We start from the raw sequence: 12,695 nt of genomic DNA on the forward strand, positions 1-12,695 counted from the left end.
GTCCGGTTTCTAGGTTTTAAATGTGCTTTGAACTGGCTCACTGCATTCCCTGAAAAGCCCTCTTTTGGGACACCATTGCTGAGCGCAAAGCCAGTGAGGTCAGCACATTTTGAAAAGAGGCTATCAACGGAAACGCAGCCAAAGACAGCATCCGACCGCACGGCTCAAACTCCACAAGCATCAGTCTCTCTCTCTCTCAGGACAATCCATCAGTAGGTGGCTTCGGATGCCGCGAGAAGGCACAGGGGCAAGCCCTGGGCGGCGATGGCTTCAAGAATCAGGGTCACAGCCAGAAGCCAAACCCAAATACTCCCCTTTTGTCACTCACACACACACACACACACATACACACGTCTGGGATTCAGCAAGGAGACAAGATGACATGCATTTTGCAATTGATGCTAACGAGGAGCTCGAGACACAATCGTCAGCCAAGGGCACAAGACGGGCACATGGAGGGGAACAGCTATTCCCCAGTTAGATCGATGTGAGCTATTCGAAAATGGTTTTCCGCCGTCGTGAAAAAAGCCTCAGCTCAAGGCCTGAGCCTGCACCTGCCGGGCCATCCGGTGCTACAGCCGCGGGAGTTGCAAAGCAACCACCAGGTTCCCCATTTCCTCCCAGATCCAACTCCCGCCGGTTCCCCGAGGCCTCGAGGCCGGGGAGCCAGGGGGCCTGGGGGCCTGGGGGCCTGGAGGGATGCAGTACCAGGTGGTGTCGTCCTCGTCCCGCCAGGCAGCCACGCTCTCCAGGTCCAACGGCTCCACCTCGTCCAGCAGCGTGGGGGGAGGCGAGGGAGGTGCGGCGGCTTCCCCCGGAGGCGTCCCGGCGCCCCCTGGTTCCGGCCCGCCGCTGCCCGCGCCGAAGAAGCCCGTGGCAGGCTTAAAGTAGACGAAGGGCGCCTCGGGGGGCTGCGCCAAGCTGCAGAGCAGGGAGGGCGCCGGGCTGGGCAAGCAGTAGGTCCCGGGGAACGCGGGGCTGGAGCCGCCGCTGCCGCTGCCGGCGCCCCCGGCCCCCAGAGCCAGCCCGAGCCCCAAGCTTCCCGAGGCCGCGGCGGCTGCCGCTACGGCCGGGGGGCTCCGCGGACCCAACGGGCTGCAGGCCCCGGCGGGCGGCGACGCGGCGGGTGGCGGCGTCGGCAGCAGCAGCAGGTGCGGGGCGGCGGCCGCGCTGGCCGCACGACTCCGCAGCTGTTCGTTCTGCTTCTCCAGCTTGCGCACCAGCTCCTGCAGCTTCTTCACCTCCAGCTCCGCGTTCACCACCGGCCCGGAGCCCGCGCCGGAGCCGCCCCCCGGCGAGGCGCATTTCACCTGCTCCGCCATCATCTTGGGCCCCGAGGGGCGCCGCGGCCGCCGGGTGGTGCGCGCCGCTGCGCCCTCTGCTCCGGCCGCAGGGAGGCTACCGCTGCCTTGCTGCCGCCCCGGCCCCGAGGGCCCACCGAGCTGGGACCGAGGCCGAGTGAGCCGTACGCATTAGCACCGGGCCCCAGCCTCCGGCACAGGCAGCCGCCGCCGAGCTACTCTGCACATGCTCAGTGCGTCCCTCCAGTCCCCTGGGCGCCGCCGCGGCTCCGGGTTTTAGCCGCGGCCCCGGGGCGGGGCGCGGGGCTGGGGGGCGGGGCTCTCCTCTGGGGGCGTGGCCGGCGGTGCGGGCCGGGGTCCGGGGCCGCCAGGCCCACCCACACTACCTAACCCCGGGTCTCTGATTGGACCCGGCCTGAACTTTCCCACCGCGGCCACTTGCTCCCACCACTGTGGAGAGAGTGCGCAGCGCGCATCCCAGCACCAGGGGCGGGGCTCCGAGAAAGCCGCAGCAGGTGCCAGCCCTGGAGGAGGAGGGCCCCCGACCTGCTGGTTGGCTTCCTTCCAAGGCACTCTTGGGCGTGACGACAGGATTTATTAGCCGCTAACGAACGAAATCTGTAGAGAACCGAACAGTTGGAGAACGTTATCCTAAAATCAGAAAAGTAGACACGTGGAACCAAGACTTTGAGAAGATGCTATTGATGCAATAATTTGTAGTACGGACACAAAATGGTGGCAGAAGGGAGGTGGAAGAGGAAGGAGGGAGAGCGGCTAACGGTCCGCGTGTTCCGTTTATTCTAAAATAATCGTTTGAACTCTTCTATTATTCCACTGTTTGTCACAATAAAGCAAGAGTTGCTTTTTTCATTATATACTTACAACATTCATTAGACTAAAGATCTTCTTCGCTGCCCTAAGATCTAGAACAAATCGGTTTAAAAAATATGGTTATGGGGAGAAATATGGGTACAATTGTATAGTGCTCCATCTGTTAAATAATTTACAAGTTATTAAAGACGGACTTGCTATGGAGTGGGGAGGGGGGGAAAAACCACCTCAGCGTTCTACCCAATACCTTCTAATCTCACCTATAAAACTGCTATTTCTTACCTCGGACAAGCCCATCGCCAAATCAGCTTTTTTTTTTTAAGTCTTCTAAGCAGAAGAATTGAATTATATTTCAGTCAATTAATATTGATGTAACATTTTTGAGTATTCGACCTACTCATGGTAAAGCCTGAGGTGCTGCTGTGAGAAACGTCCACCCCACCAGTTCTTACCTGCAGATACACTATCTAGTGTTCCTCAGTCAAGGACTTGACACACCAGTCTTTGTAGCAATGGACTGCATCCCTCAGGAACTGCTAGCACGTTGCAGCTATTGGTTTTAGATTTGGCTCTGTGCCTTCCAGCTCAGAAACCCTTGTGTCTCCCCAGTTGTCAACCTGCATCATTAGCTTCCGTGTTTAGGTTGGATGTTCTGCACTTAACTTGCTTGGTGAGTACTTCCATAAATTAGGAAAATGTGTGGGACGATTAACTCCCTTGAATCTCCCCCTGTCTGGTACCCCAGCTATGCTAGCCTATCACCTAACCACCTGTGTCTCCGGTCACCTTTGCAAGTTTCAGTCTATCTTTTCTATATTTTGGCTATTACTAAAACGTGGAGAAGTGGAATAATACTACTGAAAGTCCTCAATAAAGAATCTATTGAAGGATTTTTCCGCATGCTCAGTGGCAGATGTGGGTAGCAGTATTCCTGCAACACAAAGAAAGGGAGAAGGCAGACACAATGAGAACAAAGAGCTGCTGGGTTCCACAGTGATGAAAGAAATTGGGCACAGGCACAGAACAGTGAAAACCACAAGAATTAAGAGGTAGAGAGAAGCAGTCGTTTTACCGCAAAATTTATACACTCTAACGGAGAGAATCAGCAGCCCACTCCTCCCCCACTTACCCAATATGGTCTATAGAAAACATGCAAGCAACCAGTAGTCAAGCTTTGGAACTGTTTTCTAAGCAACAATTACTATAAAAATCTTCATTGTTTAAAAATAAAGCACTCATTGAAATTTCGACCTAGATAAGAAGAGGAAATGTTCTCTTTTTTTCCACATCCATTTTGCATTTTTCTTCTGAAAAGACAAACTTGCCCTCCTCTTGTGTGTTTTAAAGTGTGAAATAACTCATGTCCAGAGAAATGTTAAGCAATTCTTTTCTAGTTATGCCTTCTTAATTCCCTTAAGAGAATTGCAGGTGCACCCCTAACAGAGATCCTCAAAATGCACACTGACTTTAAGTTGGTATCGCAGGATGCCAATGTCTTTGACATATAGAGAAGTTGTTAGTGTCAAAGTTTTAATTAAGCAGTCTTGGTGTTTTATTTGAACAGATTTGTAAGCTGTTGCCTGCAGAGTTGTTCAATTTTAAGTTTTTTAAATTTTGAATAAAATACACAAGTGCTGTCTGATGTTCACAGAGAAGATATGAAAATATGGAAATGCACATCTCGTGCTTTAAGGATACATTTGAAACACCATAAAGTAATGAGGAACATTCATATATCACACATTCAAAACTGAGTAATAAATAGATATTGCTCCAGTAAGTCCTATTCATTATGCTTCATCACTACACCGTGGTTGCTCTAGTGAATTAGGAAACAAACTTATTTTAGCTTGTGTTTATTCACATATATCTCTAATAGTATCTAGAGACATCAAAATGACCCAGCAACACAATTGTAAGAGAAAAATCATTTCATCAATATACAAATGTAATTCTCCAAGGAAATCTAGGAACAGCCCGTTCTTATGCCGGTGGCACAGTTGATAGGGTATGTTACTCACTGGTCATGAAAATGATTAAGTTCTCAGGAGCTTCTAATGGCCCAACTACAACTCTCCTTTCCTTTCTTTGCCTTAGTGTAAAATTCCTCCTCAAGTAAGCCTTTTATGTATTAAACATAGATTTTCACTCAGTGCACCTGACAAACCCTACTGTGGACACAATATTAATTCAAGTTTATGGATCCAATTACTATAACAGAGAAAACAATCACCTAATGTGTTGAACTAGGGTCAAGAAGCCAAAACATGTTTTCAAGTTGATTCAGATTACAGTGTTTGAGTGAGTTTTGTGATTTTTAATGTAGAGTACCTTTTACCTCTACAGAATAGACTTGAACACTGTTCATCCTGTTGCCCATGTGCAGTGCCTGGCACACTGCCTTGCTCACATAAACAGAACTTGAAATGTTTTTTCAAAACATAAATGAATAAATAATGAAATCAACAAGTTCTATCTGGAATTTAGACAAGGACTTAATTAATCATTTCCATGAGCCTCATTTATTATACAATTAAAGACATAGGAAGATTAGGCTTCCTGGGGACCCCATACAATCGATTGTTTCACACCTGACCCATCTAAAACAAACAAAACACTTGCTGCATCTAATGTATTACAAGTTAATGTCAGAGGATAATGTGAACAGAAAACAAATATTCATGAAGGCACAATTTATAAAAACAATCCTTGTGTAGGTTTCTCCATCCAATCCCAGCTACTTGCATTCTTTCCCAAAACCCATGTCATTTTTCACCCTCTAAAGTTCTTCATAGTAGTAGCCATAATACTGCCTATAATTCTGTTTATTGGGTCTGGAGTTGTGACCCAGCAGCTGAAGCCAACATCTATGATGCAGGCATCCCATATGGGTGGTGGTTTGAGTCCCAGCTGCTCTGCTTCTGATCCAGCGCCCTGCTAATGGCCTGGGAAAGCAGCAGAAGATGGCCCCAGTGCTCGGGCCCCTGCACCCAACTGGGATACCTGAAGAAGCTCCTGGCTCCTGGCTTCTGCCTGGTTTAGCCACGGCCACTGCAGTCATTTGGGAAGTGAACCAGTGAATATAAGATCTCTTTTTCTCTCTCTCTCTCTCCTCCACCCCGTGTAACTATTTCAACTAAATAAAAACAAATCTTACAAAATGAAAAAAAAATATTCTGTATGTTTATCTGGCAAGCTATACTTATAAGTACCCTTTCTAACAAACACTCATTACGTGCTCTTTATGTTACAGTCACAGACCTCCATGATTTTTGTAAAGTTAGACAATCTCTACACCATGGAGACTTCACCTGGTTAGATAAGGAAGCACATAAGCAACTATAAAATAAGACTTACTATGATAAGTATCATGATGAAAATACAAATCAACACAGGGCATGGATGGAAGGAGCAATTTTAGCTAAAAATCTGGGGGAAATTTTATGTAAAAACTATACATCATTTCATTTGGTTCCCTTCAAGCTTTGAGGCATTAGGGCAAGTTTGGTAATATTAATCAGACAGGATGTGGGATATATAAAAGCAACAATAACACCAGGATATTAACTCCAACTGTAATTCTTTTTTTTTTTTAAGTAAACCTGACTTTTAAAACTTTTGTATTTGTTTTCCTTTTTATTTGAAAGGCAAAGAGGGAAGATATACAGAGAGGGAGGGAGGGAGGGAGAGAGGGAGGGAGAAAGGGAGAGGGAGAGAGAGAGAGAGAATCTTCCGTCAGCTGGTTCATTTCCCAAATTCCTGAAACAGCCATTGCTGGGCCAGACTGAAGCCAGGAGCCAGAAACTCCTTCCTGGTCTCCACTGTGGATGGCAGGGACCCAAGTACTTGAGCCATTATCTGCTGCCCCCCAGGGTGAGCATGAGCAGGAAGCCAGATCAGAGGCAAAGGAGTTGAGACTCAAACCAGGCACTCCGATGTGGGGTGGGGCCAATCCAAGCAGGGCCATAAGTACTGCCTAAATGCCTGCCCTTCCACCTGTACTCTCAATGTTTCATCTGCAGTAAATTTGTTTTACTTTTAATGCCAGAAAAGAAACTTCCTACAATTTTTCTTAATTGTACCCATCACTGCTTACTAAATTCCAAAAATTGCTATAACCCCTTTACATGTTCTTACCTGGACATCAAAAAATCCTTTGAGACTGTTATTTTATAAATGAGGAAGCCAAGGCACAGAGGACAAACTACTCCAAGTTACCTAGCCCGTAAGTGGCCAAGCCAGAATTAGAAGGTAGGCAGTCTGATTTCAGAGTCCAGGCTCCTAAATAGCATTTACCCTTTGCACGTCTTCAGCAGCACCCAGCAGAGTGTCCCGCTTTGGTGTCCGTGGCTTATAAATAATAACTGACTCTCTGCCTTATGCAAAATCAGTAGCCTGTGGTGCCTTGAACAAAGTCTGATTCATTAACAAACAGATATTTCTGCAACTTTAAAGGTCACCAGACACAGATTAGGAAACAGTCAGCTTCCAACATCAACAAAGTGGCCAATGCTGGTACAATGTCTTTGACAGTACAATGGCAATTCATTCAATGCTCATTTCTGAGCAGATGACAAACACAGCACAAATTGTAGCTGCTCTGTTTTGCATCTCAAGCCGTTTGAATTCTTCAAATGTCAATATCACGCTTAAGAATGCCCAAAATAAATAATATCACAACCTGCATCAGACCTAAACAGATCCAGTACTGGATTTGGAAGAGTTTTAAAACTCAAAAAGTGTTAAGAAGTTCAGAAGTTTTTTCAAAATCTAAAACTTTTTAACCTAAAATGAAGACATTTCTGAACAAGGTTTGCCCTTCCCATAAATGCTTTGATTGCTTAAACCTTGAATAATAGCTTCATTTTAAAAGCACTTTCATTTTCATTTTTCAGAATTTAACTTCATGAGAGATAAATGAATCTGGTATGGTTTGAGTCTGGCTGGAAAGATGGGCAATTTATGTTACCATCATCCTGAATGTCTACTTTCAAGCTTTTGAGAGTTTTTAGATTAGAACCACCTATTTCCTTTTACTTAAGGATGTATGTAAACATAAAAGTTAATGCGGTAGAGTTTTCTCTTTTCAAAAGTTAGTTTTCTTTGATAACTTATAATACATTGCAGTAAACTGCAGTGTGGCCAAACAAAGCCAGAGGTGATCTGAAACAGTGACATGGCAAGCAACAGGCCCTCCTCTTGATGCTGGAATTTGACACCTTAAAAATGTATCGGAATGCGGCCCCTTAAAGTTCCCCAGAAGTCCCACCTGGGTGCCACATATGTTATCGGAATTTGGGGTGCATACGATATCACCATATGCTTATTAATAATTCCCCAATATTAATAAGCCCGAATGGGTTCTTGCCTAATATTTAGATAAGAATTCTAAATGCCGGCATAAATGAGTGAGGCAGCATGGTGCATTTTAAGCTTTTATTAAGTGCGAAAGATACATAGGAGAGTGAGGGCTTTATCTAAGAGGGGTAAATCAAGTCCAGGAACCAGCCATGTGGAAGAGCATCCAAGCCAGGAGGCATAGGGCGGGTTGGCCCGAAGGCCATGTGCCCTGAAGGCTCAGGGCTACAGCCAGCCCCCTACCAGCAAGAGGCCAGGGCGAAGAGAAAGGAGGAAAGGACAGACACACCCTGTCCCAGGCTTTTAATCCACTTCAAAGGGGAGTGGTTAATTAACCTGATTGGCTAGTGGGCACTCAGGTGTGGCCAGGTAGGGGCATGAGGTCACACAGGGGAGTAGTGAACGCGTGGTCTTCCAGCTCACAAACCTAATCAATTTTAACCTATATGCCTGCCTACTTCACTCTGACAGAGAATCCTGCTCATTCTCTTTCAAGAGCCTTGTGCAGTTGCAAGGATGTGGCTCTTAGAATCTCAATAAATTGCAATGGAAAGCAGGACATACATAGAAAATAATACACCAGTCTCCCTGTCAAGTCATCATATTCTAGAGTTGTAAATCAGTCTCAAAGAAGTTACTGCAAGTACATGCAAAAGGAGCCTCTAGTGGGTGTCCATTTGTCATGTGTATACATAGTGAATTTTCAGAAAAGGGTGATAATTATATCATAAAGAGGTGATCTGTGCTACACTTAGAATATCTCCTCCCAGATCCTTCACAGAGGGAATGGTTACAGTCCCACTACAGAAAGATTGTTCCATCATGATTACAGATGCATTATTTTTTAAACTCAGCATTATTTTTGTGAATTTGATTTTAGGAAGATGTATGTCAGTTACCATATGCTGTTCTGTGCTTGTCTTCACTAAACCAGAGTGAAAAGAGCTCAAAGATGAATGGCTCTAGGAACTAAACAATGACCAACTGCATACAACTCGGGAGAATTATTTACTAGGATGGTTTTTCAGCTTTACAACCAGTAAAGCCTCTGTTTTCAGACTCTGGGCTTTGTTTGATAGCATTTGTAAGCAATTTTTTTATTAGTGTATGTAAAACAGTGTCAGAAACCTCCCAGATGCTACTGGAAAACTCGTGACAGAGAAAACAGTGAACAATAAAACATACATTAGAGGATCCGGTTTATTAGGTGATTAAGCCAACAGATGGCAAACACAGTTTCCAAAGAAGAAAACTTTGAAGCAATTTAACTTGTAGAAGTCATAAATTCAAAGAGTTATCTGGAAATGTAACTTGGCAATGAGATGATAACTATCAGTCCCTGGGATGCTGCAGCATTGCACAAGTGCACAGACAGGAAAAAGCCAAGGTGGCCAGGACTTAGGGCTCTAAAGATTCTACGAGTGCATTGGCTGAGGCTCCTTCTCCAAGCTTTCATGGCTGCTAAGGTAAGAAGAAGGGATCTGACCCATTGTATTCTTGCTCAAACAGTTCCCGCCTAAAAGTGGCAGGAATTCTTTCCACTCTTATTTCATTGACTAAAACTCGTCATATGATTACACATAACTTCAAAGGAACAGGGACAGGATGCAATGGTTCCATATGGCCAGAAGAGCTGGAAATATGTGGTGTATAGCACTGCCTATTGCAATATCTTTTATGCGAACATTTCCAGTTACTGAGAAAACTTAAACCTAAAGTTCATCTTAAATATTTTGGCTGCTTCCCACAAATTTTAGAATCTGTTTTTGCAATTGTTTAGCTATAAATTCACTGTGATCATATCTTTGATGAATGTGTAATTTAAAAATTCATTTCTTGTTTTCACGTATCTTTTATCATGTTACTACTAATTTCTAATTTAATTGCATTGCGATCAGAAATCATGGTTTGTATAAAATCTGATTTGTTGAAATTTGGTGGAACTTCTTGGGGCTGGTGTTGTGGCACAACAGGTAATTTGCTGCCTACAAAGCTAAGTGTCATATCTAAGCACCAACTGGGATCCTAACTGCTCTGCTTCTGATCCAGCTCCCTGCTAATGTGCCCAGAAAAGCAGAAAAGTACTTGGACCCATCCGGAGATCCAGGCTCCTGGTTCCAACCTGGATCAGCCCCAGCCGTTCCAGCCATTTGGGGAGTGAATGAGTGGGTGGAAGATCTCTCTCTCTCTTTCTCTCTCTCTCTCTCTCTCTTTCAAATAAATAAATGCTTAACAACAACAACAAAACCTTCCTTTGTGGAAGTACTCCATTGATATACAGAAATATTCTAAGTGTGCTTGAACAGTATATAGATATTCTATTTGTTAAGTACTTGTTATATAAACACATATATAATTTATATAAATATAAAATATAAACTTATAAAGATATATAGCATATTTGTTTGAAATCATATTGCAAGCCGGTGCCGCGGCTCACTAGGCTAATCCTCCGCCTTGTGGCGCCTGCACACCCGGTTCTAGTCCCAGTCAGGGTGCCGGATTCTGTCCCGGTTGCCCCTCTTCCAGGCCAGCTCTCTGCTGTGGCCAGGGAGTGCAGTGGAGGATGGCCCAAGTGCTTGGGCCCTGCACCCCATGGGAGACCAGGATAAGTACCTGGCTCCTGCCATCGGATCAGCGCAGTGCGGGCCGCAGCGCACCAGCCGCGGCGGCCATTGGAGGGTGAACCAACGGCAAAGGAAGACCTTTCTCTCTGTCTCTCTCTCTCACTGTCCACTCTGCCTGTCAAAAAAAAAAAAAAAAAGGAAATCATATTGCGGGTATTATTCAAATCCTCTATAGTTATACTAATTTACCAATTGCTGATACAAAAGTATTTAAATTTGCTATTAAGATAATATATAGGCCGGCGCTGTGGCTCTCTAGGTTAATCCTCTACCTGCGGCACCGGCTCTCCAGGTTCTAGTCCTGGTTGGGGCACCGGTTCTATCCCAGTTGCTCCTCTTCCAGGCCAGCTCTCTGCTGTGGCCAGGGAGTGCAGTGGAGGATGGCCCAAGTGCTGGGGCCCTGCACCTGCATGGGAGACCAGGAGAAGCACCTGGCTCCTGGCCTCGGATCAGCGCGGTGCGCCGGCCGAAGCGCGCCGGCTGCGGCGGCCATTGGAGGGTGAACCAACGGAAAAAGGAAGACATTTCTCTCTGTCTCTCTCTCACTGTCCACTCTGCCTGTCAAAGAAAAAAGTATATTTTGTAATAAGAAAAATTCGACAATGTAAGCATCAAAATATTCGGACTCAAATGTTCCTTTTTCTTAATTTATTGTTTCTATTCTTGTAGCGGCCATTTTGGGGGTGAATCAATGGAAGGAAGACCTTTCTATGTCTCTCTCTCTCTCACTAACTCTGCCTGTCAAAAAAAAAAAAAGAAAGAAAGAAAGAAAAGAAAAGAAAGATACATATATATTATTTTAAATATCTTATGCTTGAATAAACATAATATATATCTTTCTGGTAAATCATTCTGTTCATTGTGCAATGTTCTGTATATCTTTCTGGGATTTTTTTCTTCAAATATTTCTCACATAACATTAATAATACTAATATGACTACTTCAGTCTTTTTTCATAGAGTACTTTTAGTCTTCTGTTCGTGCTAAGCTGCTTTGTTTTTAAAGTGACTTTCATAGGGTATATGTAGCTTAATTTTGTTTTTATAATCCAATCTGACAGGTGTGTGATCCCAGCATGACCTAGAGCAACCATCAGGACAGCCACACCCAACAATGATGCCGGGCAATACATAGATGTACCATAGCTTCCTCATCTGGGAAAAAAGGGCACATTGTCACTGTGCCATGAGCATTAAAAGAACGTTTCAAAAATCCTTGGGATAGTACTCTATAAATGTTATTTATCATTATTGTTATTGCTGAATATATCATATTTTTTTTTATCAAACTTCCATGATTACTCAGTTACTAAGAACTCCAGGCATTGGATCATCCCAGCTCTCTTCATTGTTGATTTCCCTTTCTATACAGGGGTCTCCAAAAAGGTCATGGGAAGTGTGTATTATGAAAAAAACCATGCATGGATTTAAAAATTCTTTTGTATCAAATAGGCTAAGCTTCTGCCCACCCACCCACAGAAACCATTTATTTAAGGTATGCAAAATTTATGCATTTCATTAATACACATTTTTAAAATATTTTATATAAATTAGTTTACATATTAATTATTATTTTTAAAATTATTTTTGTCTAATTTCCCTTTTCTTTGAAAGATGCTGCTTTATATATATGTGTGTATATATATATATATCTTTGATAACTCTAAACATTTTAAAATATTTTTTAAATGGCAGATTTTAATTTTGTATAAACTTATATTCTTTGCCATTCTACCTTGACTTGGTGCTACTTTCTTTTTTCTCTTTAGAGGTTTTGTGGTTGTCTTGGTCCAACCCTTAAGACCCATATTGCAAAACCAGATCTTTAAAATGGCTCGGAGCTCTTACTGGACCTTGATATTGGGAATAGATGTTGAATATATCGAACATTGGGTTTAGATGCTGTTGGCCAGGCTTGGTCACGAGGTTGGTTCCGCCCTGCAGTGTCTGCAGCTGGCCTCTCCACTACAGCCTCCTGGAAGTCGTAGCCTCATGGTTCTTGTTTCCTCACACTGGCCGTCATCTTGAAAAAGCTGGCAAAAAATGAGGCACTGACTAACAAAAAGAAACCCCACTGTTTAATAAGAGTTGTAATGGATTCTTCAACCTAGGATAAATGATACTTTTAAAATAAGCAGCTCAGCATCATACTCGAAATGTTTCTTTTTTTGGCAAAGACTGAAATGGAGAAGATGAGGGAGGTTTACATTTGGACTTGTTTAAAAATTTAAAAAGCTGTTCTTTTAAATTTACCATCTGTTGCTTCAGTCCTTCAAAGTGGCTATGGTAACTGTTCAGGGACACCAGGCAGAGCCGTGGTATAATCGGGTATGGCTTGACCCCTACTGTGGCTTTCTCCTGGAGGGAGCCCCTCTCATTGTGAGGCTTATCACATCAGGAGAGAGTTTCTCCACAGATATGCTGGTCTGCAGAGACAAGGATTAGATATAGGCAGCTTCGTAACTCATTTTACATTCTTGTAGCTATGTAGATGCCCACATCCCACAGAAGAATACCTATGTTGGTTTTAATTACATTTAATTCTACGAAAATTCTACCATCCTCTTGAGCTAAATTTC

At 44.0% G+C, this 12,695-nt stretch overlaps 1 protein-coding gene across 7 annotated transcripts in view; it reads right to left on the reverse strand.

Moving 5' to 3' along the window:
- SLAIN1 (SLAIN family member 1) overlaps nucleotides 1–2,787 on the reverse strand; it is an 82,109-nt gene extending 79,322 nt beyond the window's left edge. For 2 of the 7 annotated variants that reach the window (XM_089303536.1, XM_089303535.1), the window contains exon 1: nucleotides 2,585–2,787. Coding sequence is in view for 2 of the 7 variants with exons in the window: in XM_008260074.5 (XP_008258296.2) it covers nucleotides 709–1,325 (617 nt within the window). In the remaining 5 variants the exon portion in view is untranslated. Of the gene's footprint in view, nucleotides 1–708; nucleotides 1,570–2,584 lie in introns of those variants that run through there. The other 5 variants (XM_008260074.5, XM_008260075.5, XM_089303534.1 and 2 more) reach the window with 5 other exon arrangements.
- Nucleotides 2,788–12,695: the final 9,908 nt, after the last annotated feature.

This window comes from Oryctolagus cuniculus, chromosome 9, assembly GCF_051225735.1.
Source record: "Oryctolagus cuniculus isolate XC-2025 breed Fujian yellow rabbit chromosome 9, ASM5122573v1, whole genome shotgun sequence".
In the NCBI taxonomy this organism is placed as follows: domain Eukaryota; kingdom Metazoa; phylum Chordata; class Mammalia; order Lagomorpha; family Leporidae; genus Oryctolagus; species Oryctolagus cuniculus.